The sequence below is a fragment of the Panthera onca genome, chromosome C1 (assembly GCF_046562875.1).
Source record: "Panthera onca isolate mPanOnc1 chromosome C1, mPanOnc1 haplotype 2, whole genome shotgun sequence".
Lineage (NCBI taxonomy): Eukaryota > Metazoa > Chordata > Mammalia > Carnivora > Felidae > Panthera > Panthera onca.
This window is the reverse complement of record NC_138346.1, coordinates 170444925-170472770: the sequence shown is the minus strand read 5'-3', so window position 1 is coordinate 170472770 and position 27846 is coordinate 170444925. Positions and strand designations below refer to the sequence as shown.

Below are 27846 nucleotides of genomic sequence, written 5' to 3'. Positions count from 1 at the left end.
TGATAGACAAAAAGTAAAGCAAAACAAATCCAACATATGTATGTCTGTTTGGGAAAAACCCTAACCCTGGAAGAAAACATTCTATTTTACATTCAAGAAAACATTCTGAAATAAATTGAAAGCAGACATCATGTGGCTGAGAAAATTAACAAACATTGGTCAATACCAAGACCCATTCTAAAAAAGGTATTTAATTTTAAATCTAAAGAAAGAATCCCTAGAGCAGCTGGGAAGGGAAAAGTTATTTAAAAGGGAAGAAAGTATCAGGTCATCTTCAGATATCTCTACAACAATATGTAAAGCCAGAAGATGATGATATTCAAGTATCTTTTTTTTTTCTTTTTTTCTATTAAGTGTTCTTTATCTGGTACATTTTACTGATCTTTCCCACCACCACCCTTTTTTTAAATTCAGTCTTAGGCAAAAAATTTCATAACCATCTTTGTTGTCCTTTAAATATAGAAAACACTAAACAATCAAGAATGTGAGAAATACTATTCCCAAGAACTATCTTGAGTAAACAACTAAAAGACAATATTTAGCCCAATAAGAGAGGATTAAAGCAAAAAAAAAAAAAAAAAAAGTGACAAAAGATGTAACAGTTATGAGTATCAGTTTACTAAATAGATAATAGAGATAAGAGAAATAAACTATGTGTAGGCTATAAATCATCTCCTTCAGTCCAAGTGGACCAAAACCAAAAAAGGGTATAGAAAAATAGAATAATATAACTAATATGGTATATTTAACTCAGTACTCTGAAATAAAGAACACCTTTCTTTTTAAATGCTTAACATTTATTTCATGTCCACAGTACAAAAAATGAGACACAGTATCTACGTTGTATAATCACACCGCAATAAAACTGATAATTAATACCCAAACTTTGTATCAGAATCAATGAGATACCAATAAAAAGTGCTCCAAGGACAATCCTGGGCCTTAAATACGTACATAACTAAAAAAAAAAAAAAAAAATGATGTAAACATTTGACTCAAAATTGCAAAAAAATACAACACATGAATATATGATCAAAAAAAATACTTTAACAAAAACATGGAATTCTTCAGACTGGTATATAGTCATAAAATATCAAATCAAGATTTTGATTTGATTTTGATTTTGATTTTAATTTTCTTTATCTGTATTTTCTTTTTACTTAATGATAATAATTAAATTTTCCAAAAGCTCAAGATACATTTATATTCTAATTTTTACTACTATATTTTATCTTTAGTGCAGGAAGCAAAATTGGAGATTCAGATTTTTAAGATATACACGCAATGAGAAATATCAACACAGTCTAAGATTAGTCTCAAAAAAAAAAAAAAAAAATTTCCATGCTCCCCCCAAAACATATTTACCAGATATTGCAGGAGTTATATTTCATTACGAATCCAGAGATAAATACTTACATTACCAATTTCAAAGTTCTGTCTCATAAGTAGGTACAGTGAGGCACTGGCATGTGACCGTATTGTACTAATGCTGCTGCTACAGTGTCGGAGAAGCCGGAGGCATAAGTCAGCACACTGTTCTGTTTCTTCTTCAAACAAGAGTTCAGGGAACTGTAAACAGACAAACAAAAACAAAAACACCAACACTGAACTGATGCAGTAGAAGTTCCAGAGATATATTAACATAGCCTGAACTAGAGATGTGTTAGTATAGCCCAGTTTTCAAAAACAGTTCGGCAATGTTTGCTAATCGGCTAATATTGACAGATCGGGATTGAATACTGAATATGTCACTTATTAGCCAGTAGTGTAATGTTGGACAATGTCTCATCCATAAAATGGACCTAACGGTATTATCTACACGGGACTATGGGACTATCTGAGGAAGATTAGACACTATGCATAAAACAATATAGTAACCATAACCAACATGTAATAATTCTATTAATATGTTTTATTATAAAATGCTATATAAGTAATTTTCATTGGTTCAAGTTTTAACAGCTCTGCATTCCACATTAGATGACTATGATGAAATAGATACCTTCAAGATTTAAGAATATACCTACGTTCAGAAAACCAACATAGGAAATAAATATCTGAAGTAGTTGAACAAATGGAAGTACCTCCTATTCATCCACGGGGTAAGTTAATGTCAACGGAATGAACTACTTATACCTTAAATTGTTAAATAAATCAAGTTAATGACAGAAGGAGATTAAGAGAAAACAAGGAAAGCCCCATATTTTAAATCAGTTATTAATTTCAAGCTCTTCTCCACAACAAAACTTTTTTTTAATGTTTATTTTTGAGAGAGAGTGAGACAAGAGCGTGAACAGGGAAGGGGCAGAGAGAGAGGGAGACACAGAACCCGAAGCAGGCTCCAGGCTTCGAGCCACCAACAGAGAGCCCGACGCAGGGCTCGAACTCACAAACTGTGAAATCGTGACCTGAACCAAAGTCAGATACTTAACTGACTGAACCACTCAAGCGCCCCCAAAACTACTGTTTTTTAAGCCCCAAACTGGTTACAAGTGACCCAAATAAGAGAGAACTGAAAAGGCAACTAGTAGAAGAGAGGCAAAAAAGAATCATGGGTCTTAGGTTATTATTAAAATTTGTTTTCAATTTTTTAATCTGTATTTATTTTTGAGAGACAGCATGTGAGCAGGGGAGGAGCAGAGAGAGAGGGAGACACAGAATCTGAAGCAGGTTCCAGGCTCCGAGCTGTCAGCACAGAGCCTGATGCGGGGCACGAATCCACAAACCGTGAGATCATGACCTGAGCCAGAGTCGGAAGCTCAACCGACTGAGCCACCCAGGCGCCCCTTAAAATTTTTACTATATTAACCAGGGAGTGTTAAACGATCTTAGACAATATAAAGAAAGAAAGCCAAGTTGGACAAGACTGAAGGTACAAAAATAACCTACCTTTGAAACCAGGGCTCTCTGTGTAGCGAAACAGTGTTGTAGATAAACTGCACTTTGGTTACAGGCCATGCTATGCAGTAGGACTTTTAGCACCCCACCAAGGATGCTCTCTTTGGATTCTGTTACAGAAACTGTCTGCAATTTAAAAATAAATAAATTTTAAAAATAGATGAATTATGGCTCAATAAATGTTTTTTGCACAACCCCAATTCACCAAATCTATACTTTAAATCCTTCTTGTTTGTGTTCTTACCTGGACAACAATCTCTAATGTATCCAAAATGATTAGGTTTGCTTCAGTAGCCAGATTTCCATCAATCAGTGCTTCATGCTCAATCTCTGCTCTTGATCTAATACAAAATATTATAAGGATATTTACCTTTTAAAAGAGCCATAGATCCACAATTCAAAAAAGACTTAAAGATACATAGAAATAAAAAACTTGGAACCATTTGTCACTATTTGCCTTAAAGAAAACTTGTAAGAGAATAAAAAGACAATTATTTTACACATTATAAGTGTTTTCTTTTACCCTACATTTTGTCAACCACGTCAGTACAGATTTTCACATCCCATTGTAATTCTACAATACCACTGAAAACAAATGTTTAGCTTTCAGAGATGTGGCAAACGCAGGAGCGTATTTTTTATTTTCAATGGCACAGACACTAGGTGGTGCTATGTGGGCTTGTATTTAGGGCTGCTTCATGTAAAGCAATACTCAAAATGTTTAGTGTTCATCTTACTGCTTCAAGGATTTTCAACATATTTACTTAGGATAAAAGTACTTATTTTTTTCCAAATTGTCACCTAATTTTTCAGTATTTTTGTTATCAAAAATACAAAAAATTTTGCTATAGATTTTTGATACAGCAATTTTGATACAGAAAGTGATTTAACTCTTCCCCAAACTCTGGACAGAATCACTCAATAGAAACAAAACAAACTGATGCAATAAAGTGGTTTTCTTAAAGACTAGTATTTATTAAAAATATAAAGAGCAATATTAAGAATAGCTCCATATGATTTATGGGTAAAATTGATGTTTATTTTAGTAGTGATGGATAGATATAGAAACAATTACACCTACATAGACAAAACAAACACATAAATCAAGGTGGAAGAACAAGAACATTTTAAATGTTAACTTTTCAAAGTTTCTGGATGTTTAAACCTCTGAATCTTTATTACTACCAGTTAGGAGAATAGTTCATGAATTTACATTTTATAAATTAAAGGAGAAAATACAACATAGTTAGAATTAAATTGGGAAATATATATATGTTCAAACTTAAAATTTCAGCAAGATTTTGTGAAAAAACCTGACAATAACATGATGGTTTAAACAGAAAGAATCGGGAAAACACCAAAAAAAAAAAAAAAAAAAAAAAAAAAAAGCTTCCTTAAAACACAGCAAGACATGCAGAGAAAACACATTATACAAATGCAAAAGAAAGCAATATACTAATATCATAGCATCTCACTGCTTTGTGATTTCTTTTCTTTTTTTTTTTTTTAAGTTTATTTATTTATTTAGAGAGAGCGAGCAAGCGCACACGTGCACACCAGCAGAGGAGGGGCAAAGAGAGAGGGAAAGAGAATCCAAGCAGGCTCTGTGCTGTCAATGCAGAGCCCCACTTGGGGCTCGAACTCACAAACTGTGAGATCAAGACCTGAGCCAAAGACAAGAGTAAGATGCTCGACTGACTGAGCCACCTGGCAGCCCTATCCTTTGTGATTTCTAAAAAACAAAACACACCTGGAAAAAATAAAGAAATGGACTTGAACAGACAAGGAGGAGAGAAAAGTGGACATACTCAAAGTTTAAGAATTTTTAAGTATTTATATTGTATTCAATACCTGCTATAGTCTGAGTATTTGTGTCATCACAAAATTCATGTTAAAAATCTAATGCCCAAGGTGATAATATTAGCAGGTAGGGTCTTTGGAAGGTAATTAGGTCATCAGGGCAGAGCCCTCATGAATGGGGATTAATGCCTTTATGAAAGAGGCCCAGGGAGTCTGCTTGCTCTTCCACCAAAGACAGCATTCTTGCTGTAACCCTGATGAGGGCCTTCACTAGACATCAAACCGAAGGTGCCATGATCTTGGAATTCCCAGCCTCCAAAACTATCAGAAATAAATTGCTGTTGTTTATAAGCAATGCACCGTGTTCTATTTTGTTACAGCCTGAAGAGACTACGACAGTTTCTGGTAATCCAAACTCTCATCTATATGGTAGCAAGTCTGTGATTTCTCACTCTACTGGCTTGCATAAGGCAGTGTTTCCTATGGTCTATGATGTTACTATCTGTGTACTTCTGCAAGTTTATCTGTGAAAATCCTTGAAAGCCTGGTCTGAAGATGGTCCTCAGGTAGTGTGACTGAGCAGCCTGGTTTACTTTAGGACAGGACTGAGGGATTCCCTGGGATGAACATTCAGTGCTAACACTGGGTGTAGTACTAGGCAAACCTGAATGAGCTTGTCATCATATTCTCAAAGTTTATTGGGCCAGTCAAGCTACTTGAGGCCTAACTTGTAATTATAAATTCTCAAGACAAAAATTTCAGCCCCTTGACTCAATGCCAAGTTTCAAGCTAAGCAATTTTACCTGAGGTCACATGGGCAGTAAGAAGGGATTACTTTTGGTGCCCCTTACACTGAAGGTCCAGCTCATTAGGTACAAGCTCTCAGGAAGTGCATTTTTAGTTGTTTTTGGCAGTAGGGGTCAATTAGTGTTCCTAGCTTACCTCCATGATAGAAACAGAAGACCTGTAGTGTTTCTGTCTTTCTCTTAATTATATTTTAAGCTCCAAGAGGACAAAGATTAGCTTTCTAATTCTTGGATCCCTGAAATATGAAGTTCAGTGCACTCCCAAATTACATTAAAAAACTGTTGCAGAATGTATTTCAAAGGCATATTTTTGGAGACAGTTGTTGGAGACAAAATGGGTAACATTTTGCTTTACTATACCACATGAAAAATTCTTCCCCTAAATATTTTTTAATCTAAAATTTAAACATTAAATATAACTGGGTGCCTGGGTGTCTCAGTTGGTTAAGTGTCCGACTCTCGATTCTGGCTCAGGTCATGATCTCACAGTTCATGGGATTGAGGCTGTCAGCACAGAGCCTGCTTAGGACTTTCTCTCTCTCTCTCTCTCTCTCTGCCCTTCCCCAATCACACACATGTGCTCTCTCAAAACAAATAGACATCAAAAAAATTAAACCTATTTTGTTGTCTAAGATTCGAATACCTAATATATATATAAAACAATAAAATTAGCCATTTTCCTCCTGCATTTGAAATCCAACAAGCCCATCAGTAACATAAAATACGTTATATTACTTGTCAAGCTTCTCAGTGTTTTGACGCCAGTGAGTCATATCCTTTCTCCACCTCAGATTTTCTTGACTTCCAAAGGCACTTCCAGATGGGCTTCTCTCTGTCAAATAAATTTCAAAACCATTTTTAAAGTGCGGTTTCATTTGGACCACCTATATGTATATTTGCAAATATATAAGATATACTGCACAACGTTAACTTTATACACAGCCATTTTATCCTCACTACAGGTCGCAAAAACTAACAATGGTACTCTTTATTAAAAATGTTTTATGGGGCGCCCGGGTGGCTCTGTCAGTGAAGCATCCAACTTCAGCTCAGGTCATGATCTCATGGCTCTTGAGTTCAAGACCCATATCAGGTTCTGTGCTGACAGTCTGGAGCCTGCTTCAGATTCTGTGTCTCCCTCTCTCTCTGCCCCTCCTCTGCTCACGCTCTGACTCTCTCTCTCTCTCAAAAATTTTTTTCACTTTTTTATAACAGTTATAACAGAAATATATTACCTGCATTATATATAAAAAAACCAAACGCCCTTTTATATAAGCAAACTTTCTAACACTGTTTTCTCTGAACCTAAACCATGGCTTATTAGGCCCTACGTGGGTCTTATAAGACCTTATTTCCTACCACACTCTCTCTCCTACTTATGCCACCACACTTACTTTGTGTGTGTTTTCTATATATGCTCCTGATTTAGGACCTCTGTAACAATGGTTGTTCCTCTTATGTGACTGTGCTTCCCACAAATTTTCATTGACCAGTCATTCATCACCTCCACATAAAGGTCTTCCCCAACACTTCCTTTCCTCTTAATTGGCTTTAGTTCTCTCCACAGCACTTATCATCACAAGAATATAAGCTACTTAAGAATGGAGATTATGCCTATTTTGTCCACCCCTTTATGTTTAGGGTTGACAAGGTGTCTGGCAATACTGAAGTTCAATAAGCTTTTCTTTAATATAGAAACAAAGTAAGAAGGATTCCTAAAACAATTAGGAATTATTATTTGGTCCACAGAAGACAGGACAGGAGAAAGAAGAGGGCTTTCATCCAAGGCTTCTGGGATAGAAAGCAGACAGAATGCTGTGGGCTCCCAGAAGGGGCAGCAGTGACAGAACTGGTTCATACAAATCCAGCAGAAGTGAAGAAGGTATTGAGAATTGTGGAGAGATTTACACTTAAAGGAAGGAATTAGCCATGACTTCAGACTTTCAACTAGAAAACTAATGCTTCTTTTTGAAAAGCCTGAGATTTTAAATTGGTTGGGAGGATGCAAAGAAAAAGGAAAGTAAAAATTTAGAGTCCAAGTAGAAATTTTAAAAATAATGAGAAATGAGGCACCTGGGTGGCTCAGTTGGTTAAGCATCCAACTCTTGATTTTGGCTTAGGTCATGATCCTAGGGTTGTGGGATTGAGCCTCGAGTTGGGCTCTGAGCTGACAGCATGGAGCCTGCTTGGAATTCTCACTCTTTCCTCTCCTCTCTACCCCTCCCCACACTTGTGTGCGTGTGCTCTCTCTCTCTCAAAATAAATAAACTTAAAAAAAAATAATGAGAAGCAAATATGCTACACAATAAAGGACATGTCTGGATAAGTCTTCTGCTTTCTCTCCCCTCCCTTCACTTTCCTTCTCTTCCCACCTCTTTTTTTATTATGAAACCTCTATCTTTAAAAAATTTGGTAAAAGAAAACAAAAAAGATATGCCTGTATTTACCCAGTTAACAAAACAAATATCTGGGATCTATTTACATTTTTATCATTAACTTTCTTCCCCCCATGAAATTGTCCCTCATCTCTTATCACCCAATGTCTATCATTGGGTGACATAACTTGGGTGTCCAAATTCAAATAAGAATTGCAAAGGTCTTATTTTTCTAAGAACTTCAATTTTTAAAAAATTAAGATACAACAGACGTATGTCATTATATTCGTTTCAGGTGTACAATATGATTCAATATCTGTATACATTTATGAAATGATCACCACTCTAAATCTAGTCAATATCCATTACCACATAATTTTCCTATGATGAGAACTTAAAACCTACTCTCTTAGTAACTTTCAAATGTACAATATGGTATAAACTGTAGTCACCATGCTATACATTACATCCCAGTACTTAAGTATTTTATAACTGGACATTTGTACCTCTTGACACCTCCATCCTCTCTGCCCTCCTCTCCCCCCACACCTAGGGCACCACTAACAGAGGTATCTAGGAGTTTATTCATTTATTTCCTTTAGATTCTACATATAGAATTTCAGTTTCTACATTCAAACAAAGATGACTGTCCTAAGGCTACAGGTTTAAAAACATAACATACTACTAACAGTGCCACTCTCTCCAACAAGAAACTTTAGAAAGAGGTGCAGTAGAATATACAGAACACTACATCGGAAGTCAAAAGAGCCTGGTTCTGTCACTTAGTTTATGATCGTAGGCAAGTTATTTACCTCTGGTGAGTTTTATTTTCTTTAACTTAAAGGTTGAAGATAATCTTCATTAGATTTTGGTAATAATTAAATGAACTAAATAAAAGTTCATTTTCATATATATTTTTTAAATGTTTATTCATTTTTGAGAGACAGAACACGGTGGTAGAGGGGGAGAGGGAGGGAGACACAGAATCCAAAGCAGGCTCCAGGCTCCCAGCTGTCAGCACACAGCCCAGAGTGGGGCTCGAACCCACAGTGAGGTCATGACCTGAGCCGAAGTCAGGCACTTAACCGATTGAGCTACCCAGGGGTCCCTCATTTTCATTCTTTTTTAGAAGGTTGTTGTACATAATAAATCTGTAAGTACACTATACATTGCATACAACTAAAGTGGGGGAAAAAAAGCAAACGGTGCTCTTAATTCCAAAGGCAAAGATTCTGTATTATTATGAAATTCCAACCATAAATAGCATATAAAAGATATTTAAGTTAACTTGAATAAATGATCACTATGTTTATGGCTTATCAGAAAACATTAAAAATATTCACGTAAATGTGCATTCCTCTTTTAAGTCAAATATACATTGAACTATTAGCATATGTCATGTATACAGGTGACTAGGCCATGTCCCTGACCCTAAGGAGCTCTCAGCAACGTCATTATTTGTGACTTTAGAATTTACGAAATGTTTAAACGCATGTGGGTCACTACAATGATGAAAGATCAGTTAGTTACACTACCTTCTAAATTCTCAAAACAATCAAAAGCGGATAAGGAAAAGGAAAGTGAGGAGATGGAGTGACCTGGCCAAGGTTATATGGCTAAAGGATAGCAGTATCTGGGAGTAGAAACAGGCCTCAAATGCTACTAACTGGTTTCTCTCCCTGATACCTGAGGCTGAGGGACAATATCTTTCCCTGAAATACAGGCTATTTTAATTCATTGTACAAACTAGGAAGTTTATTTTAAGAGTAAGAAGTGATGCAATGTAGCAAGTATGAAACTAAGAGTGAATCCTAGTGTCAATTATGGACTTTGGGTGATAATGATGTGTCAGTGCAGGTTCACCAGCTGTAACAAGTACACCACTCTGCTGACGGATGTTGATAACAGGTAAGGCTATGCCTGTGTGCTAGGGAGTATACAGGGAATCTCTGTACTATTAGCTCGATTTTGCTATGGACCTAAAATTGCTTTTAAAACGTCTATTTTAAAAGATAAGGGATGCTATTCATAATCACATAAGGACAACAGGAATAAACTGAGAGTGTCCAGAACAAATCAGGAAATATGTTCACCCTACTCAGGACTCGAACTTGAATCCCTAGAGAGATGTGGTTATTCAAGTTAATTCAGAGTTTCATTTAAAACACTTTTTTTTAAAAAAGTGTCGAATCACTGAAGATTTGCAACAATGACCATTGTAATAAATATTTCAAAGAAACTGAAAAAATTCTCACCAGAAGGAGAAGATAATGTGTACGTACCAAGCTGTCCTCGGCTTCGGCGCACCATTTCTTGCCTAGCACCTATGCTCCCAAGAATAGCTTCTTCAAGCTTTGCTCTCATGTCTTTTGATTTCTTAAAGGTCAAACTATTCATTCTTTCAAACACTTTCTTTCCCTAAAATTTAAACATTAGCAAAGAAGAGCCATTGAGGAAATTTCCTTCTTCCTTTTCCACATTATGTTTTCTTTCTCGTTTTTCTCTGCAATGGCATAGTGATCACTTACTTTGTACTCAAAGCAAGATACGCAGAGATAAAGCAAATCTAATAGCCGGTTTAGCTGTAGGACTGAGAGATCTGTGAACCACTTTTGTAGAACTGTCTCATCTGCATTCTTGAGAACCCAAAGTAGACAGATCAAAAGGCTCCGACTCGATTCTGCTGAAAAGGTAGTGTGTTGCCTACCACTCTGAAAATAAAGAACAGTAGAATGAGACAGACTGATCAATGGCCATTTCTTTTCTGGGGTTGTCAACTGTTTTCTTCTAACTGTAATAAAACAAAAATTGCTTAAAAAATCAAATATTTAAAAAGAACCATTTGATTTAGACAATACTTGAATAAGTCATATAGAGCCTTAAACTTCAGGTCCTGAAGTTTAATAACTTTTCCTGGCATTGAAAGATTGTTTTAATTTATATGGTAGGGTTTCCTGTAGACAATAAACACTGAAAGAAACAAGGGAAAAACATAACAGATCCACTATTAAAACTAAGATATCTATGTTCATCATGTCTGATATAATATGGTAAAAGAAAAAGCAAATGACTCCATAAAGTGGTATAAGAACAGAGTAGAATAGTAATAACAAAATGTTTATCAGGCTTAAAGAACTATGGATTCCTCTCAAGGGCCACTGACAAAAGGGAAGAGTCTTAGATCATATGTAAATAAAAAGCACTTTCACTTAGAGAAATAAGGTGAAGGTGCTATCTTCAGTCTTCAAACTGCACTTGTAATACAGCATGTGAAAATGAAAAAAAATGAAAAAAAATGAAAAATTAGGAATAAAAACTTGTCTACGATACCATTTATTCCATATTTACTCTGTTCTAATCATCATGCTAAGCTCTTTCTGTACATTATTTCATTTAGTCCTCCAACAGTATTACCAAGCAGGTTGTATCATCTTAGTTTTACAGACAAGAATATAGGATGACAATTAACGGTGATGATGATGACAAAACAGAATATTTGAGATGTGCTAGACACTGTGCTAATCATTTCTCATTTGACTCTCACAATGATTTCTGAGATGGTATTAATCACTGTTATTTCTAGTTTAAACGTAAGGAAATGAAAAGCTAGAGATTAAGCCAAGATTTTAGTCCAGGTTAACCAGACGCCAAAGCTTATACTCTTTACCATTATACTACATTCTAAACTTTGGTTAAGTAAATATACTAACTAATAATAAGAAAGCCTTGGAAGGGATGTTGAGAAGAGAAGACAAAGGGAAGTTTAACATACTTAACTGTTGGAGTCATGATCTCAACTACTACCTTACTCTCCCCTCCATCCTACATGATAAAAATGATAGCAGTCGACTCTTCTATGATGCTTACTCTGTGCTAGGCACTGTACTGAACACTTTATGCATATTAACTTATTTATCCCTTGCACCCATCCAAAAAGATAAATATTATTACTCACCACATCTTACAGTCAAAGAAAACTAAGACACTGAGAAGTATTCTATACAGGTATTTTGCAGTAAGTAGCAGGCCTGAGATTCAAATGCAGAAGAAAGGGTGGCTCCAGAGAGAAATCAAACACTTACCTATGTTCACTATGCTTGCACGTATAAGTGAATTCACCTACATAAACTCACTTAACCAAATCACACAATAACCAAATTAAGAACTCAATGGAGTGATTTAAAGTAATATTAGGTAGAATTAAGGAGAGAATTAGTAAACTGGAAGATAGATCAAAAACAACAACCCAGTGTGAAGAACAGGTTAACAACAAGATGGACTATACAGAAGAAAAGAGACACAGAGGATGCAATAAAGAGGACTAACATAAGCTTAACTGGAATATAAAAAGAGGAGAGACAGAATGAAGAAGAGGACATATTTGGGCAGGTAATAGTCTAGAATTTCACAGAACTGAAGATGCTGAACTACAGATTTAAGAAGTCCAAAAAAAAAAAAAACCAAAAACAAAAAAAAACAAATACCAAGCAGAACAAACATAAAGAAATTCAAAACTAGATGCAACAGAATGAAACCACAGAAGACCAATTCTAAGGAGAATATCATAAAAAAGAGGTGGAGGGAGAGACAGATTATCTTTAAAGAAGCAATAGCTCAACACCTTTTTTTTTTTTTTTTTTTTTAAGAGAGAGAGAGAAAACATGAGCAGGGTAAGGGAAAGGGCAGAGGGAGAGAGAATGGGTTTTTTTTAGTTTATTTATTTATTTTTGAGAGAGAGAGAGAGAGAGACAGAGCACACGTACTCAAGAGTGAGCTGGGGAGATGCACACACAGAGAGACAGAGACAGAGAGAGAGAGAGGGAGAGGGAGACAGAGAATCCCAAGCAGGCTTCGTGCTGTCAGCACACAGCTCTATGTGGGGCTCGATCTCATAAACCATGAGATTACGACCTGAGCTGAAATCAAGAGTCAGATGCTTAACCAACTGAGCCACCCAAGCACCCAAGACACAGCTAAAGCAGTAATTGAAGTGTGTTTGGGTGGTGCAGTTAAGTGACCAACTCTTGACTTCGGCTTAGGTCATGATTCCACCATTCTGGAGTTTGAGCCCCATATGCAGCTCCCCAGAGCCTGATTGGGATTCTCTCTCTCTCTGCCCCTCTCCACTTACATTCTTTTTCTCTCTCAAAATAAATAAATGAACTTTAAAAATAAAAAAGTAGCAGTAATGGAAATGAGAAGACAGTGGAGACAATGCCCTTAGCATGCTGAAAGAAAACAGGATATTCAGATGCTATTTCAAAAAAATACAAAATACAAAAACCTTAAGAATGAAGGTCAAACAAAGATATTTTTCAAAGAAACACAAAGTTCATCACCATAGCACAGAAAATTCTAAAGGATACAGTATTTCTTATGGAAGGTCACAAATTTGGGAAAAAAGCAAATACAGTGGTGAACACATGTGCAAATTTAAATGATAATTAAATTTATATAGCCATACAAGTAATAATAATGTCTCTTGAAGTTTAATGATATATACTATTAAAAATGCATGAAAATAGCATTTAAGTAGGCAGAAAGATAAATAAATAATCAACCTGTTCTAAGATCCTTCTATTAACCAATGTGAAAGTAAGGGTAATGATTAAATGAGATGGAATTTAATTTAAGGAAGTATACAGTGATTTGTAATACAATGAAAAAAAGAAACAGAATGTATAACTTCTAAAGTAGAAGAAAGGAAAAAAATAGAACAAGGAAAATGAATGAAAGGAAAAAAATAATCTAAAAAAACACAATAAATGAGACAAAAAGGCATACGGGGTGGGACAATATGAAGTAAAATTAAAGAATGTTAAGTACATTAAATTTAGTTATATCAAATTAAGTGGATTTTATTAAAAAAAATTTTTTTAATGTTCAGTTTTGAGAGAGAGAGAGAGCTCAGATGGAGGAGAGTGAGAGAGAGGAGACACAGAATCTGAAGCAGGCTCCAGGCTTTGAGCTGTCAGCACAGAGCCCATTGAGGGGCTTGAACCCATGAACATGAGATCATGACCTGAGCCGAAGCCGTACGCTTAACCGACTAAGCCACCCAGGCGCCCTAAAAGTTTTTTTTAATGTTTTATTATTTATTTTTGAGAGAGAGAGAGAGAGAACAGGGGAGGGATAGAGAGAGGGAGACACGGAATCTGATGCAGGCTCCAAGCTCTGACCTGTCAGCACAGAGCCCAATGCAGGGCTCAAATTCACGAACAGCGAGATCACGACCTGAGCCAAAGTTGGATGCTTAACTGACTGAGCCACCCAGGTGCCCCTAAATTAAGTGGCTTTTAAAAACTCTAGTGAAAGACAAAAATGAACAGACTATATTTTAAAAGCTTAAGACAAAAATCTAACTACATGTTGATTATAAAAGACACATGTAAAACAATTTTCAAACATTTTTTTTTTTTAAATTTTTTTTAACGTTTATTTATTTTTGAGACAGGGAGAGACAGAGCATGAACAGGGGAGGGTCAGAGAGAGGGAGACACAGAGTATGAAGCAGGCTCCAGGCTCTGAGCTGTCAGCACAGAGCCCGACACGGGGCTAGAACTCACGGACCGCAAGATCATGACCTGAGCCAAAGTCGGCCGCCCAACCGACTGAGCCACCCAGGCGCCCCAATTTTCAAACATTTAAAACATAAGAAAAAAATGCTAAAAGGAGAAGGATGAAAAAACTCATATATATATATATGTATATATATATATATATATATATATATATATCTCAGAAGATAGATATCTTCTACTAATACAATACAAAATAGACTTGAAGGCAAAATAAAAAGTCTTACAATTCATGTTGATAAGAGGTGCAGTCCATCAAAAAACTAACAATTAAAATTAGGTATTTCATAATAAGGCCTCAAAGGAAATGAATCCTTAGGAAATGACAAGCTATTAAAAAGCCATGATTTTAATGGGATATTAGAATAAGCAGACAGAATTCAGTAAAAAGAACAAAGGTTTAAACAAGAAGACTAACAAATTTGAAATAACAGGTGTAATGGACAAATACAGAACACTGAAATACACTAAAGAATATGCACTTTCAAATACGTGACCTATTTGCAAAAACTGACTAAATACAAGACCATGAAACCAGCTGTCACAAATATAACAAACTGAAAAATTACACAAAGTTCTCTGATCATGAAATCAGGTCAAAATCAGAAACAAAGGATTATGAGAAATTTTCCTATGACTAGATATTTTAAAACAAAAACTTAGGGCATAAAAGACAAAAATAATCATAATGAACTTCAGATATATTTTGAACTGAATAATAAAAATGCTACATATAAACTGTGGCATGTAACTAAAACAATAATTAAAGGAAAATATACAGGCTTAAAATATGTACCAAAGAAGGAAGGATGAAAATTAGTAGGTTAAACATCCATCAAGAAGTGAGAGAAAGAAAACTATAAATGCAAAAAAAGTAGAAGACATTAAATAATGAAGATAAACATTCAAAAGAACCCAAATTGGTTCTTTATAAAGACTAAAGATTACACAAATTTCTACTGAGACTGATTTAAGACAAATGTACAAAAAAAATCAGACACAGAAATGAAACCATTTATATTTACTACAGATGGTATAGACATTAAAAAGATTATAGAAGATATTTGAATTTTGTATGCCAATAGATTTTAATAAATTTCTATTAGAATAAAATTTACAGAAACCAGTATAAAAGGAAATAGAAAACTTCAACAGTCTTAGAGTCATTAAAGAAATTAAATCAGTACTTTTTAAACTTTCAAAAAAGAAAACTCCAAGTACAGATGGCCTCACCCACAATTTCCCCAAATACTCCAGGAATAAATAACTCCAATTTTAAACAAGTCTCTACAGACAGCATAAAAGGGCAAATTCCCTGGCTCATTTAAATTGGCTTTCCTAACCGTGATTCCAAAATTTGTAAAGAACATTATGAGAAAAACATTACAAGCAATTTTACTGACAAACATAAATACACGTATCTTAAATTACAGCACATAAAATCCATTAATACACAATCATGAAAAAAAGCTGGGTTTAATTCAGGAACTGAAGGTAGGTTTAATACTAGAAAATCAATTGAAAGGGGTCTCAGTAAAAGATTAAAAAGCAAAATAACAGGTGCCTGGGGGGCTCAGTTGGTTAAGCATCCAATTTCGGCTCAGGTCATGATCTCATGCTTCGTGGGTTCGAGCCCTGCATTGGACTCTGTGCTGACAGCTCAAAGTCTAGAGCCTGCTTCAGATTTTGTGTCTCCCTGTCTCTCTGCCCCTCTGCTTGTGCTCTGTCTCTCTCAAAAATAATTAAAAAAAAAAAAAAAAAAAAGGCAAAATAACATGAGTGTCTCAGTGGATGCAAAGAAAGCATGATTAAAATTCAACTACTTGTAATTAAAAAACAAAACTCTTAGCAAACGAGGAACAGAAGAGAACTTCCATAATGTAATGGAGGATAGCTAAAAAAAAAAAAAAAAAAAAAAAAATCCAAAACAAAAAATCCCCCAAAACTACATCACATACGTTTAAGAATGAAGTGTTCCAGTTTCCCCTTTAAGGATGTTATCACCACTTGTATTCAACAACTGTACTGGAGGTTTTAGCCAATAAAATAAGTTATGAGAAAAACTTGAAAGAAACAAACTGCCATTATTCTGGACTGTGTATGTAGAAAAAAAGCCTATACATATGTTATTAGTTTAGCAATTCTGCTAAAAATAAACATCACTGTATAAAATCAATTCCATTTCCACATGAAAGTAATCAACAGTTGGAAAAAATAATTTTTGAAAAATATGACATTTATAAGATTATATATAATTATATGTATTATATAATTTTATAATATTATAAAAGTAAAAAAATATCAAGGACCAAAAAACACATCTACAAAAAATGTACTAAGACTCTTTTAGTGAAAAGTATAAAAGTTTATATATTTATAGACATTAAAGAAGGCCTAAATAATAGGTAGATCTTTCATGTTCAATGATTAGGAGATTCAGTAGTGTAAAAGTATCAATTGTCCTCAAAATTAACCCACAGAATCATTACAATCTTAACCAAAATCCCCACAGATTCACCAGTTTTTATTTACTTTAGTGAAACATCATGAGCTAATTCTAAAATTTATGTAGAAATGCAAAGGGCCAAGAATTAGTCAAGAAATTTGTTTTAATATGCATGAGGATTTTTTTTCTTTTTTTTCAAGCTTTTATCTGAATTCCAGCTAGCTAATATATAGTTTAATTATTAGTTTCAGGTGTAGAATTTAGTGATTCATCACTTACGTAAAACACCCAGTACTCATCACAACAGTGCCCTGCATGAGGATTTTTTTCTACATGACAGACCATACATAGATAGTACTGAGGAGTAAGGAAAATAATCTTTTAATAAATGGTGTTGAGAGAATTTGGTATTATATAAATAAATGAATGAAACTGGCTCCCTAAATTCTACTGTTCATAAAAAAATTCCAGGTAAATTTTAGGATTAAAATGAAAGAACAAAAAAAGCATTTAAAAAATAACATAGGGAGGGGCACATGGGTGGCTCAGTCCATTAAAGCGTCTGACTCTTGATTTTGGCTCAGGTCATAATCTCATGGTTTGTGAGTTTGAGCCCCTCAGTCGTCTCTGTGGAGACCCTCAATGGTCTCAGCCCGGAGCCTGCTTGGGATCCTCTCTCTCCCTCTCTGTCTGCCCCTCCCCGCTCACTCTTTCTCCTTAAAAAAAAAAAAAAAAAAAAAAAAAAAAAAAAAAAAAAAAAAAAAAAAAAAGTCATCAGGTTAAAAAAAATAACATAGGGAATATCTTCATAATCTTGAAATAGGAAAAAATTTTAAAGATACAAAAAAACACTAGCTGTACAGGAAAAGATTGACAAACTTAAGTATTTTAAAATAAGAAACTCTAATCACCAAATTCACTGTTCAGTGTGTGATAAAAGCAAGCCACCAAAAAGGAAATATTTGAGCCACTTATAATTGATAACGGGCTTGATCAAGAACATATAAAACTCATACAAATCGTAAACAATGGCAGAAAACCAAATGGCAACTGGGCAAAAACTCTAGACACCTCAAAAGAGAAAATTCAAATTGTCAACATATATATGAAGAAGTGCATACCCTCATAAGACATCAGGAAAACAAAGGCTAAAATGAGATACAACTATAAATTACAGATTAACAAAAATTCTAAAGTCTGAAAAGTCTAAATGCTGATGAACATGTGAAGGAATGGGAACTCTCATACTACAGGTAACATATAAACTGAGACAAACCCTTTGGAAAATACCCAAGTATACTGGTAATAAAGATACACATAGATTCTATAACCCAGCAAATTCCACTCCTAGGAAATATCCTGAATAAAAGTATATACATACAGGATACATGTAAAGGAATCTATAGGGCTACTATTTGAAATAACCCAAAATCAGAAACCATTCATGCATCCAAGAATAAAATAAGTTAAAAAAAGGTAAATAGTTTTATATATAGTCAGACAAATGAATGTCATCAGAAACGAGTATCAGTAAATTATAGCTACATTTTATAATATGGATGAATAATAAAAATATAAAATTAAACTACAGGATTTAGGGATGCCCACTTGAACGGTAAAACGATAAGCAAAATTAAGCAATTAGTTAGAAGAGAGGGTGGCGTGGTGGATAGCTGTGGTGGAGAAGAAAATCCAATTGGCTGAAAGGCAGCCAATGTTCTATATTTTGTCCTGAGAGGTGGTTACAAAGGTGTTCATTTTACGTTTTGTAAATTTGTACATTTATGATTCATGTAATTTTTAACATATAGTATATTTCATCTAAGAAAAGTTTTAAAAAGTGAAAAGGATGGTCAACAAAATGGTGCACAGTGGTCCTTCTGAGAGGAGAGAGGGATTGGACTGAGGGCAGACTGGGAACTTCCAAGGAATTTGCAATGTTCTATTTCTGAAGTTGGGTGGTGGGTACATTATTGTTTCTTTCATTGTTATACTTTAATTGTACACGTACTTTTGATGTTATACATACAAAATAATATATAAAGTACAAGGCATAAAAGAAAGTTGATAAATTGAATTCATCAAAATTAAAAACTTGTGCACTTCAAATGACACAATCAACAAAGCAAATAGATAATCCACAGAACAGGAGAAAATATTTGCAAATCACGTATCTGATAAGGGATTTGTACTCAATATATAAAAAAATCCTTTTAACTCAATAACAAGGAAGTAACACAATACTAAACTGGCAAAGAATATGAATGAACTTTTCTCTAAATAAGACATACGAAAAAGATGTCTCAATAAGCAAACGAAGATGCTCAACATCAGTAGACATTAGGGAAATGCAAATCAAAACCACAGTGAGATACTACTCTATACCAAGGTGGTTATAATAACAAAAAGAGATAATAGCAAAGGTAGGTGAGGATATGAGAAACAGGAATCTTAATTTATTGTTGGTGAGAATGTAAAATGGTGCAGCCACTTTGAAAATTCCGAAGTTTCCAAAAATGTTAAACACAGAGATACCAGATGACCCAACAAATCCACTTCTAGATATCTACCTAAGAGAAACAAAAACATGTGTACACAAAGACATGTATACAAATGTTCACAGTAGCATCATTCCTAACAGTCAAAAAGGGAAAAGGATCCAAATGATCATCAACTGACAAATGGATGAAAATCTGGTATATCAATACAAAAGAGTATTATTTGGCAATTAAAAAAAAAGGAAGTGCTGATATACATTACAACATGGCTGAATCACAAAAATATTATGTTTGGTAAAAAAGCTAGACATAGAAGATCACAGTATGTAATTCCATTTACATGAAATGTCCAGAATAGGCAAATCTCGATTGATATAAAGTAGACTAGGTGCTGCCTAGGGCTGAGAGGAAATAGAGAGTGGCTACAGAACAGGCCTCAGGGTTCTTTATGGGGAAATATTCTAAACTTAGATTGTAGTGATGGCTGCACAATTCTGTAAATATATCAAAAACCATGAAATTGTACAGTTAAAATGGATGAATCTTTTGATATGTAAATTATCTCAATAAAACTAAGTCAACAGGCTAGCTTCCATAAGTATTATTGCATTTTTCTGAAAGAACGTCATTTGAAACTTTAAGAACTTGATCTTGGTCTACTGTTTGTTTCCTCTCTGCTCCCATATCCTTTGTTCCTTAAGGGGGGAAATTACAGGGGCAGAGAACCTATCAATTTTCTTAAACATGAAACAGGATAAATTTTAACAGATTAAAAAAAATATTTTCATTTGATAAACAGTGAGAATATTTCTTAGGGTTGATAAAGAATAAAATGGATTTTGAAAATAGGGGCGCCTGGGTGGATCAGTCGGTTAAGCGTCTGACCTTGGCTCAGGTCATGATCTCGTGGTTCATGAGTTCAAGCCCTGTGTCAGGCTGTGTGCTGACAGCTCAGAGACTGGAGCCTGCCTCGGATTCTGTGTCTCCCTCTCTCTCTCTGCCTCGCTCCTGCTCACGCTCTGCCTCTCTCTCAAAAATAAACAAACATTAAAAAAAGAAAGAGGGGCGCCTGGGTGGCGCAGTCGGTTAAGTGTCCGACTTCAGCCAGGTCACGATCTCGCGGTCCGTGAGTTCGAGCCCCGCGTCAGGCTCTGGGCTGATGGCTCAGAGCCTGGAGCCTGTTTCTGATTCTGTGTCTCCCTCTCTCTCTGACCCTCCCCCGTTCATGCTCTGTCTCTCTCTGTCCCAAAAATAAATAAAAAACGTTGAAAAAAAAAAAAATTAAAAAAAAAAAAAAAAAAAAGAAAGAAAGAAAAGAAAGAAAATAGGCTATATACAATAAGGCAACTTTCAAATTCTGAATGACAGAATACAGAGTTCTATACCATAAACCTTGAGGTATTAATTTTTAAAACAACTTAGTATAAAATAAGCAGAACCTTAATGTTTCCACAAATAAAACTCACAGTACTTTTGCATCAGTTAATACAATAACCTCAGTTATTTAAGAGGATATCCTTGTAAGTATCTGTCTTTCCAGGAAAAAACTTCTGCAGGAGGGTTGTTCTTACCGATGATGTGAGGAGGAAACTGCCAGGCCTGGTTAGCTGAGGGACTGATGTTCCTGCAATTGCCATGGCAACTGTCTGGCTTATCATGCTTCCGCTCTCACTTTCATAGTCATCAGTGGCTATACAAATTGGTCTTCCTCTTTGATTGTGAGTTTCTGGAAAAATCATCCCAAAATAAATAAATAAAATTCCATTTAGGTTAATTAATGGTTACTGAGAATGCAATTTCCTTTCCTATTCTCCATTACCCTTTAAAGGAAAAACCTATTAAGATGTAGTATTTATCATTAGATTTACTTATTTTAGACAATATTTTAAACATTAACCCATTCCTACAACAATAATGTATAGTTTTGTAGAGAACTTTAACTTGCTAGTAAAAGAAGATATAATAATATAAACATTTCTGCCTTCAAATAAAAGAAGCCCATTTTAGCGATCAAAATACTGGTTGAACACTCAAGAACCAGTCCCATAAAGGCATGGAGTTGGTTATCTTTGTATCACCAGTTCTGTTGAAGTTCTTAATATGTATTAGGTACTTAGTAAATGTTTGTTTTTATTTTATTGAACTGGAAGCACTTTATCAGATTAAATGTTAATTTAAATGCAAACTACAGTATTTCCTTTAGGGCAAGTAAATTATAAATATGGAAAGTAAGAGCAATAAAATTTTGTGAGTTCTAGGTTTTAAAAAGCAACGGAACTTCAACTTATAAACCCAGTATTAATGATAAACATAATTCTTAATATTCAGGGGAATATTAATTTCAGTCTTATATATGAATAAAATTGTGACTGAAGGTGGTAGACATCTGTCAAGTTTTCTTACATATTTTCTTCAGATGAACAGTATAGTCTCATACCAAAAATCCTATTTTCTAATAGGTAGGTACAGAAAAGTCTTATATCATTAAAATTCATCTTAAGAACCAGTTAAGAAAAGTTTGCAGTGAATTCTCTCACATAATCAAAAGTTATTCAGTAATATGGTTAAATATTTATAGTTTACTTATGTCAGTGTACATTTTCTTATAATTCTTTCCCTAAAATAAGATCTTTATCCTCGAGCTATTTCTAATATTTTTAAACACTGAGATTTTTCTTTAAAAATTTGTTTTAAATATACTAAGTACCTGTAAAGTCATACAGCTGAGGAACAGTTTCCATGATAATGCCAATCAGAGGTAGATACAACATGGCCACCCTAGCCTTTATCTGGGGGTCAGAGTACCGTGGGTCTGAGTCGTGACTGGATAGTAAATTGTGTACCATATTGATGACTTTCTTGTGCAATCCAAACAGTCTATTTTAAAAAGAAGATGAAGAAGAAGCAGCAGCAGTAAGGTCACAGAGATTAGTAAATATCGTTAAAGCAAATAGTAAGTCATGGTACTGAGTTAATTTTAACTTAAACTTTGCCATATATTTGCATGTCTTTCTATAAAACATTTCTCATAAAATTAACAAATGTCTGTATAAAGTAAGGATAGAGGGAAAAAGGAAATGCTAAACAAATTCACTCAGGAGTAAATCTGAGTGTTTTTACATTATCTCCTTATTAGTGCATACTCATATTGAATATGAACAGTATGGTTATATTTTAAAACAAAAAACAAAAAGTAAATCATAAGTAGCTTCAAATTTTATTTCAAATTAGATCTTTTACCAAAAGTTTACATTTACCAAAACTAAACTTTTATTTCCTTTTTCTAATAGAAAAATCTACTTAATGGATTATGCAGTCCATAGGCTCGAGAGTTGCCTTTGATGTCTCTTTCGAAAGTCAACTTCCTTGCTCCTTCTACCTCACTCAGGCCCTACACCTTCCCGATCCCTTCAGTTTCAACTGGGCTAAAATACTCATCGTCACTTTTTTTTTTTTTTTTTTTGCCTCTTTTTATGTTAAAGGTGCTTTGAGTATGCCAACTATTCTAATTAAACATTCGGCCAACTTCCATAGGCACTCTTAAAGCAACACCTGGCAGTGGTGTCACATCTCATTCTCTCCCCTGCAGCCTATCACCATCAGTATGAGGATAAGACTTTACCTCCAACTTCTGTCTTTTAGTAAAGAAAAACCATTCAGAATTTGCTCTGGCCAGATCTTTTAACACATCTGCACCTTTGTATCTCCATCATTCCTTCTGTCTCAGAAAAAGTTGTATCTTCTCTCAAAAGGAAATTTCTGCATTATGTTCAATGAACCGCATGTTTCTTCAACAGCTTCAATGCCCCCCTCATAAACTCTTCCCTTCTTTCTTTCAAATGAGACTTTCCTATGTTGAAAATACAAGTTTACTTAAAACTAGTTTCCTCTAGCTTATATAGTATCCCTTCGTAATAAACTACTATAATAATTTCCCCAGTAATAAACTTCCTGAATATACAGTCCATAGCATGTGCTTACTTCCTAGTAAATGGAATTTTTAAATAAATTTAGAAAATTTATTTGATTTTTAATTATTTAAATAAATGTATGCTTTTATTAAACAAAATTAAATTTAATTTAAATATTTAAAATTTAAATTAAATTTAAATATATAAGCCCCCTACTCCCTTTTTTTTGAAACTAACAGTTTGAATGTTTACACATGGCACTGTAATATCTTTATCATTTAATAGCTAAATAATTTTTTAGATATTTAACTTGTTTCCCTACTTAAGATATGAGGGTAATTACCTACCTCATAAGGCAGCTGTGAGAATTAAGCTGCGTAGTTTATGTAACATACTTATTAGCACACTATCTTGCACACTGCCTTCTGCAGTATATACTAGCTTTTATCACTTTTTAGATCACATAGCCAATTTCAAAGAGGGATTGGAAACCAGTTAGTCTTACTCCAGAGTCCTTAATCTTATCTGCCACTTTACATTGCTATATATGATATCAAGCTGGAGATTTTTCTTCTTTCCATATTTTTATTCAGAAAGTGTAGTTTTAAACACTGTCCAGAAACACATCTAAATGACATATCTCAGATTTTATTCTCCAGTTATCTACTCGACACTGTCATCTTATCTTTTTTCTTCTCAATATTTTCTCCAAATAGTTCCAAACCTTCCTCATACTCTCTCTCATTTCATCCAAATCTCAGATTCTGGTCATTTGCTTTTTATGTTCTCCCTTGTGGATTTTTTCATTACCAGTGATGACTGCCAAACCTGGGTGCATATTCCTTAGCTGTCTGCAGCTACCAGACCGACTTCAACCCACCTATAACCCACTCATCTTCATGAAGCTTTTCCATATGTCTACATTACTTAATCATATGCAACTATTAAATATATGTTTATGCAGGACCTGCAACATCCTATTCTACGTGTTAGGGTAAGACACGGTCCCTGTTTTTAAAGAGTTTGAATAGCAACAAACACAGACACGAAAATAATTCAGTGTCACAAATGCAGTAGTAAAGGTATTCATGTTCTATAGAACTATGTCTATGCTACAAAATTAGCATTTAATCATAGTGTATGGTTTCACAGTCTTGATTTTCTAACTATAATGAAAGTTTCTAGGGAGCAACTCTTTGGTTTTAAAACATATTATTGCCACTCAAAGAATTATTCTCATTAGTAAGCAAATGAAGTAAAAAAGCATTCCTCTCAAGGATCTAAGACATTGTATGCTGTATTTTATCTATATACCATTAAAGAATATAAAATTTAGAGATGGGATCTAAGTCTCTTAGTCACTCATTCATTGAGTTAATATCTATTTATGCATATGTATTCATCCACTTTGTACTAGACACAATTCTAAGGCATTGGAAGGATGGTAGTGAAAAAGAAAGATCAAGTGCATGCTCTCATGAAATCACACTCTAATGGGAGAAGACCGAAATTAAGCAGCAAATTTCATATAAGTGTTTTGTAGAAAATAAAAGAGGGCTACATGTTTAAGAATGATTGTGGCAAGGTAATGTGCTCTAATTTTGCCTGGATGGTCAGTGAAAGCCTGAGAAGATGCTATTTGAGTGGAGACCTGAAGAATCACAAAGAGCAAATGGGTACATGACAGTCATAGAGTAATGTGAGCACTGCTTCAGGCAGAGAAAAGAACCAAGTGCAAATACCCTAAGGTGTGAATAACTTTGGCATATTAAAGAAACAGAAAGAAAGACCAGGATGGCTAGATTTTAGGATGTGGGTAGGGAAGACAGTGGCAGAAGCACACAAAAGCCAGGTAAATAGGACTTTGAGGACCATTATTAAAAGTCTGGATTGGGGGTGCCTGGGTGGCTCAGTCGGTTAAGTATCCAGCTCTTGATTTTGGCTGAGGTCATCACACAGTCATGACATCGAGCCCTGTGTCAGGCTCTGCACTGGGAGTGAAGCCTGCTTGAAATTCTCTCTTTTCCTTTCCCTCTGCCCCTCCATTCATTCTCTCTCTCTCTCTCTCTCTCTCTCCTCTCTCTCTCTCTCAAAAAAAAAAAAAAGAAAAAAAAAGAGAGAAGAAAAGAAAAGAAAAAAAAGTCTGGATTTTACCCAAAGAATATGAAAACACTAATTCAAAAGATATATACACCTCTGTGTTTATTGCAGCACTATTCACAATAGCCAAGATATGGAAGCAATCATCCATTAACAGATAAAGAAGATATAGAATATATATATGCATACGTATACGTATATACGTATGTATACATATACATGTGTGTGTGTATATATTGAAAAAATATATATTTTTGAGAAGAAAAAAATAAGATGACAGATACAGATACACACACACAGTGGCATATTAGCCATAAAAAAGAATGAAATCTTGCCATTTGCAACAACATGGCTGGATCTGGAGGGTATTAAGCTAAGTGAGGGGTGCCTGGGTTGCTCAGGTTAAGCATCCAACACTTGATTTTGGCTCAGGTCATGAACTCATGGTTTGTTAGTTTAAGCCCCATGGATTCTCTCTCTCCCTCCCTCTCTTTCTCTCTCTCTGCCCCTCCTCTGCTCATGCTCTCTCTCTCAAAAATAAACTTAAAAAAAAAAAAAAAACTACACGATATAAGTCAAAGAAAGACAAATAACATACAATTTCACACATAGGTGGAATTTATGAAACAAAACAAATAAAGATAAAAAGATAAATAAAACCCAGCCTCTTAACTCTGTACAACAAACTGATGGTTACCAGAGAGGGGATGTGTGTGGGGAGGGGTGGAAGAGGTGATGGGGATTAAAGAGTGCACTTGTTGTGATGAGCACCGGGTGCTGTATCAAGTGTTGAATCACTATATTGTACACCTGAAACTAATATTACAGTGTATGTTAACTGGAATTTAAATAAGAATTAAGAAAAAAAAACTCCTAAAGATCCTATTATGAGGATAAAAAAGGAATTATTATCCAAAGGAATAATGATCATGGAAATTTTTAACAATAACTATTAAGATAGAAATACCCTATAGGGAAGCTGCACCATAATACTCAAGCTATTTCTATAAATTCAAATCACCAGACAATATGCCCTTTCCTTACTGTATCAATTTCCAAAAATTCTACAGAAGTGTACACAACTTTGGAAGTTCTTAAAACCTAAAGACATTTGTTTATAGGACAAAGTTTGAAATAAAATGCTATATGGTATGATGGCAAATGACACATTTTCTGTACAAGGAATCAAATAGAAAACCAGACCATTTTCAATTGAAATGTGTCTACTACATATACCAATAAATCCATGAGTTAACCCACTAATATGCACAAATATTTTGTATAACCATTAAGAAGGGGGGAAAATGCTACCAAATAAACCACAATACGCCACTGAGTTCAAGATAAACCTCAAATTCGGAGATGATAAAGTATGAAAAAATGGCTTTCTTGAAATCAATGAAATGCAGAAATAACATGGGTATGGAACTTAGTAAATACAGAAGTAGATTACAAGTGGTGCAGAGTATTCTTTCGATTCTTAGAAGTATCGGTGTGATACTTCTGTCCCATTATCCAAAATCAAACTGATATTCTACAAGGCAAAAATTAGTCTACTTACCCTTCAGCATCAGGGTCTAAAATGACAGCCAGCTCTGTTAACACAAGTCCTGCCAAATAATGCTGTTGGCGAAAAGGCACAGACAATTCAAACATATTTGCAATCTTCTGGTCTTGTACGTTTGTGGAAAATCCAGAACTCTGTTTGGGAGTGAGGTAGGACAAAACAATAATAGCTGTGCAACAGAACATCCTACAGACAGAACATTACAACAAATGCAGTACGAGCATTATCTCAATATGAGATACACTTTGTGTAGGGTAGTTTATTTTACATTACTATTATTCGCACTGGAAAAAGTAACTGCTCCTATTTTTCGTACAGGAGACTATGATGAAAAAAACACTTTTAATTATTTTCAATTTCCCTTTTCTCATACTGAAACTTTTCCAACTGTTTTTTTTTTCCCTTTATTCTTTTAGCCACTTAATGTTTCAGTATCATACCCTGAAGGAGAAAAAAGTAACTGAATCCAAATGACGTATTATTGAGTTTTTAAAAGATTTTTAATACTGCAAATAGCATCCCTCCAAGACACAGTTCAAGGCAAGAGTGTTTACAATCTCATCTCCCTCTAATCCACATTCAAGACCATCCATGTGATATTTTTCAGAACAACAGGTTTCAGATTTCTCTATAGAGAAATCATCTTGCTAGTAAGTATATAAAATTATTCTTGCCTACCCCTACCCCAGAAACAGTGAGGTCTCTGTCACCCATTAGAATCTGAAAAATATATGTTGATAAGAAAGTAGGGAACAAGATAATGGAAGACATTCTATTAATTTTTTGCCTGAATGAGATGTTCAAGGGGGGAGTTAGGTATAAACAACTGTGTTTCATTACAGGTTTTAGGAACAGTACTTACGATTA

At 34.6% G+C, this 27846-nt stretch overlaps 1 protein-coding gene across 15 annotated transcripts in view; it reads right to left on the bottom strand.

Moving 5' to 3' along the window:
• Positions 1 to 27846, bottom strand: part of DOCK7 (dedicator of cytokinesis 7) — a 234727-nt gene that overhangs the window by 38528 nt on the left and 168353 nt on the right. For 8 of the 15 annotated variants that reach the window (XM_078451829.2, XM_078451830.2, XM_078451831.2 and 5 more), the window contains 9 exons: positions 26974 to 27113; positions 22109 to 22278; positions 20973 to 21127; positions 10408 to 10590; positions 10135 to 10297; positions 6240 to 6336; positions 3143 to 3239; positions 2890 to 3024; positions 1417 to 1569 (listed from right to left, as the gene is read on the bottom strand). In XM_078451829.2, the coding sequence (XP_078307955.1) occupies positions 1417 to 1569; positions 2890 to 3024; positions 3143 to 3239; positions 6240 to 6336; positions 10135 to 10297; positions 10408 to 10590; positions 20973 to 21127; positions 22109 to 22278; positions 26974 to 27113 (1293 nt within the window). The remainder of the gene's footprint in view (positions 1 to 1416; positions 1570 to 2889; positions 3025 to 3142; positions 3240 to 6239; positions 6337 to 10134; positions 10298 to 10407; positions 10591 to 20972; positions 21128 to 22108; positions 22279 to 26973; positions 27114 to 27846) is intronic. The other 7 variants (XM_078451832.2, XM_078451833.2, XM_078451835.2 and 4 more) reach the window with 1 other exon arrangement.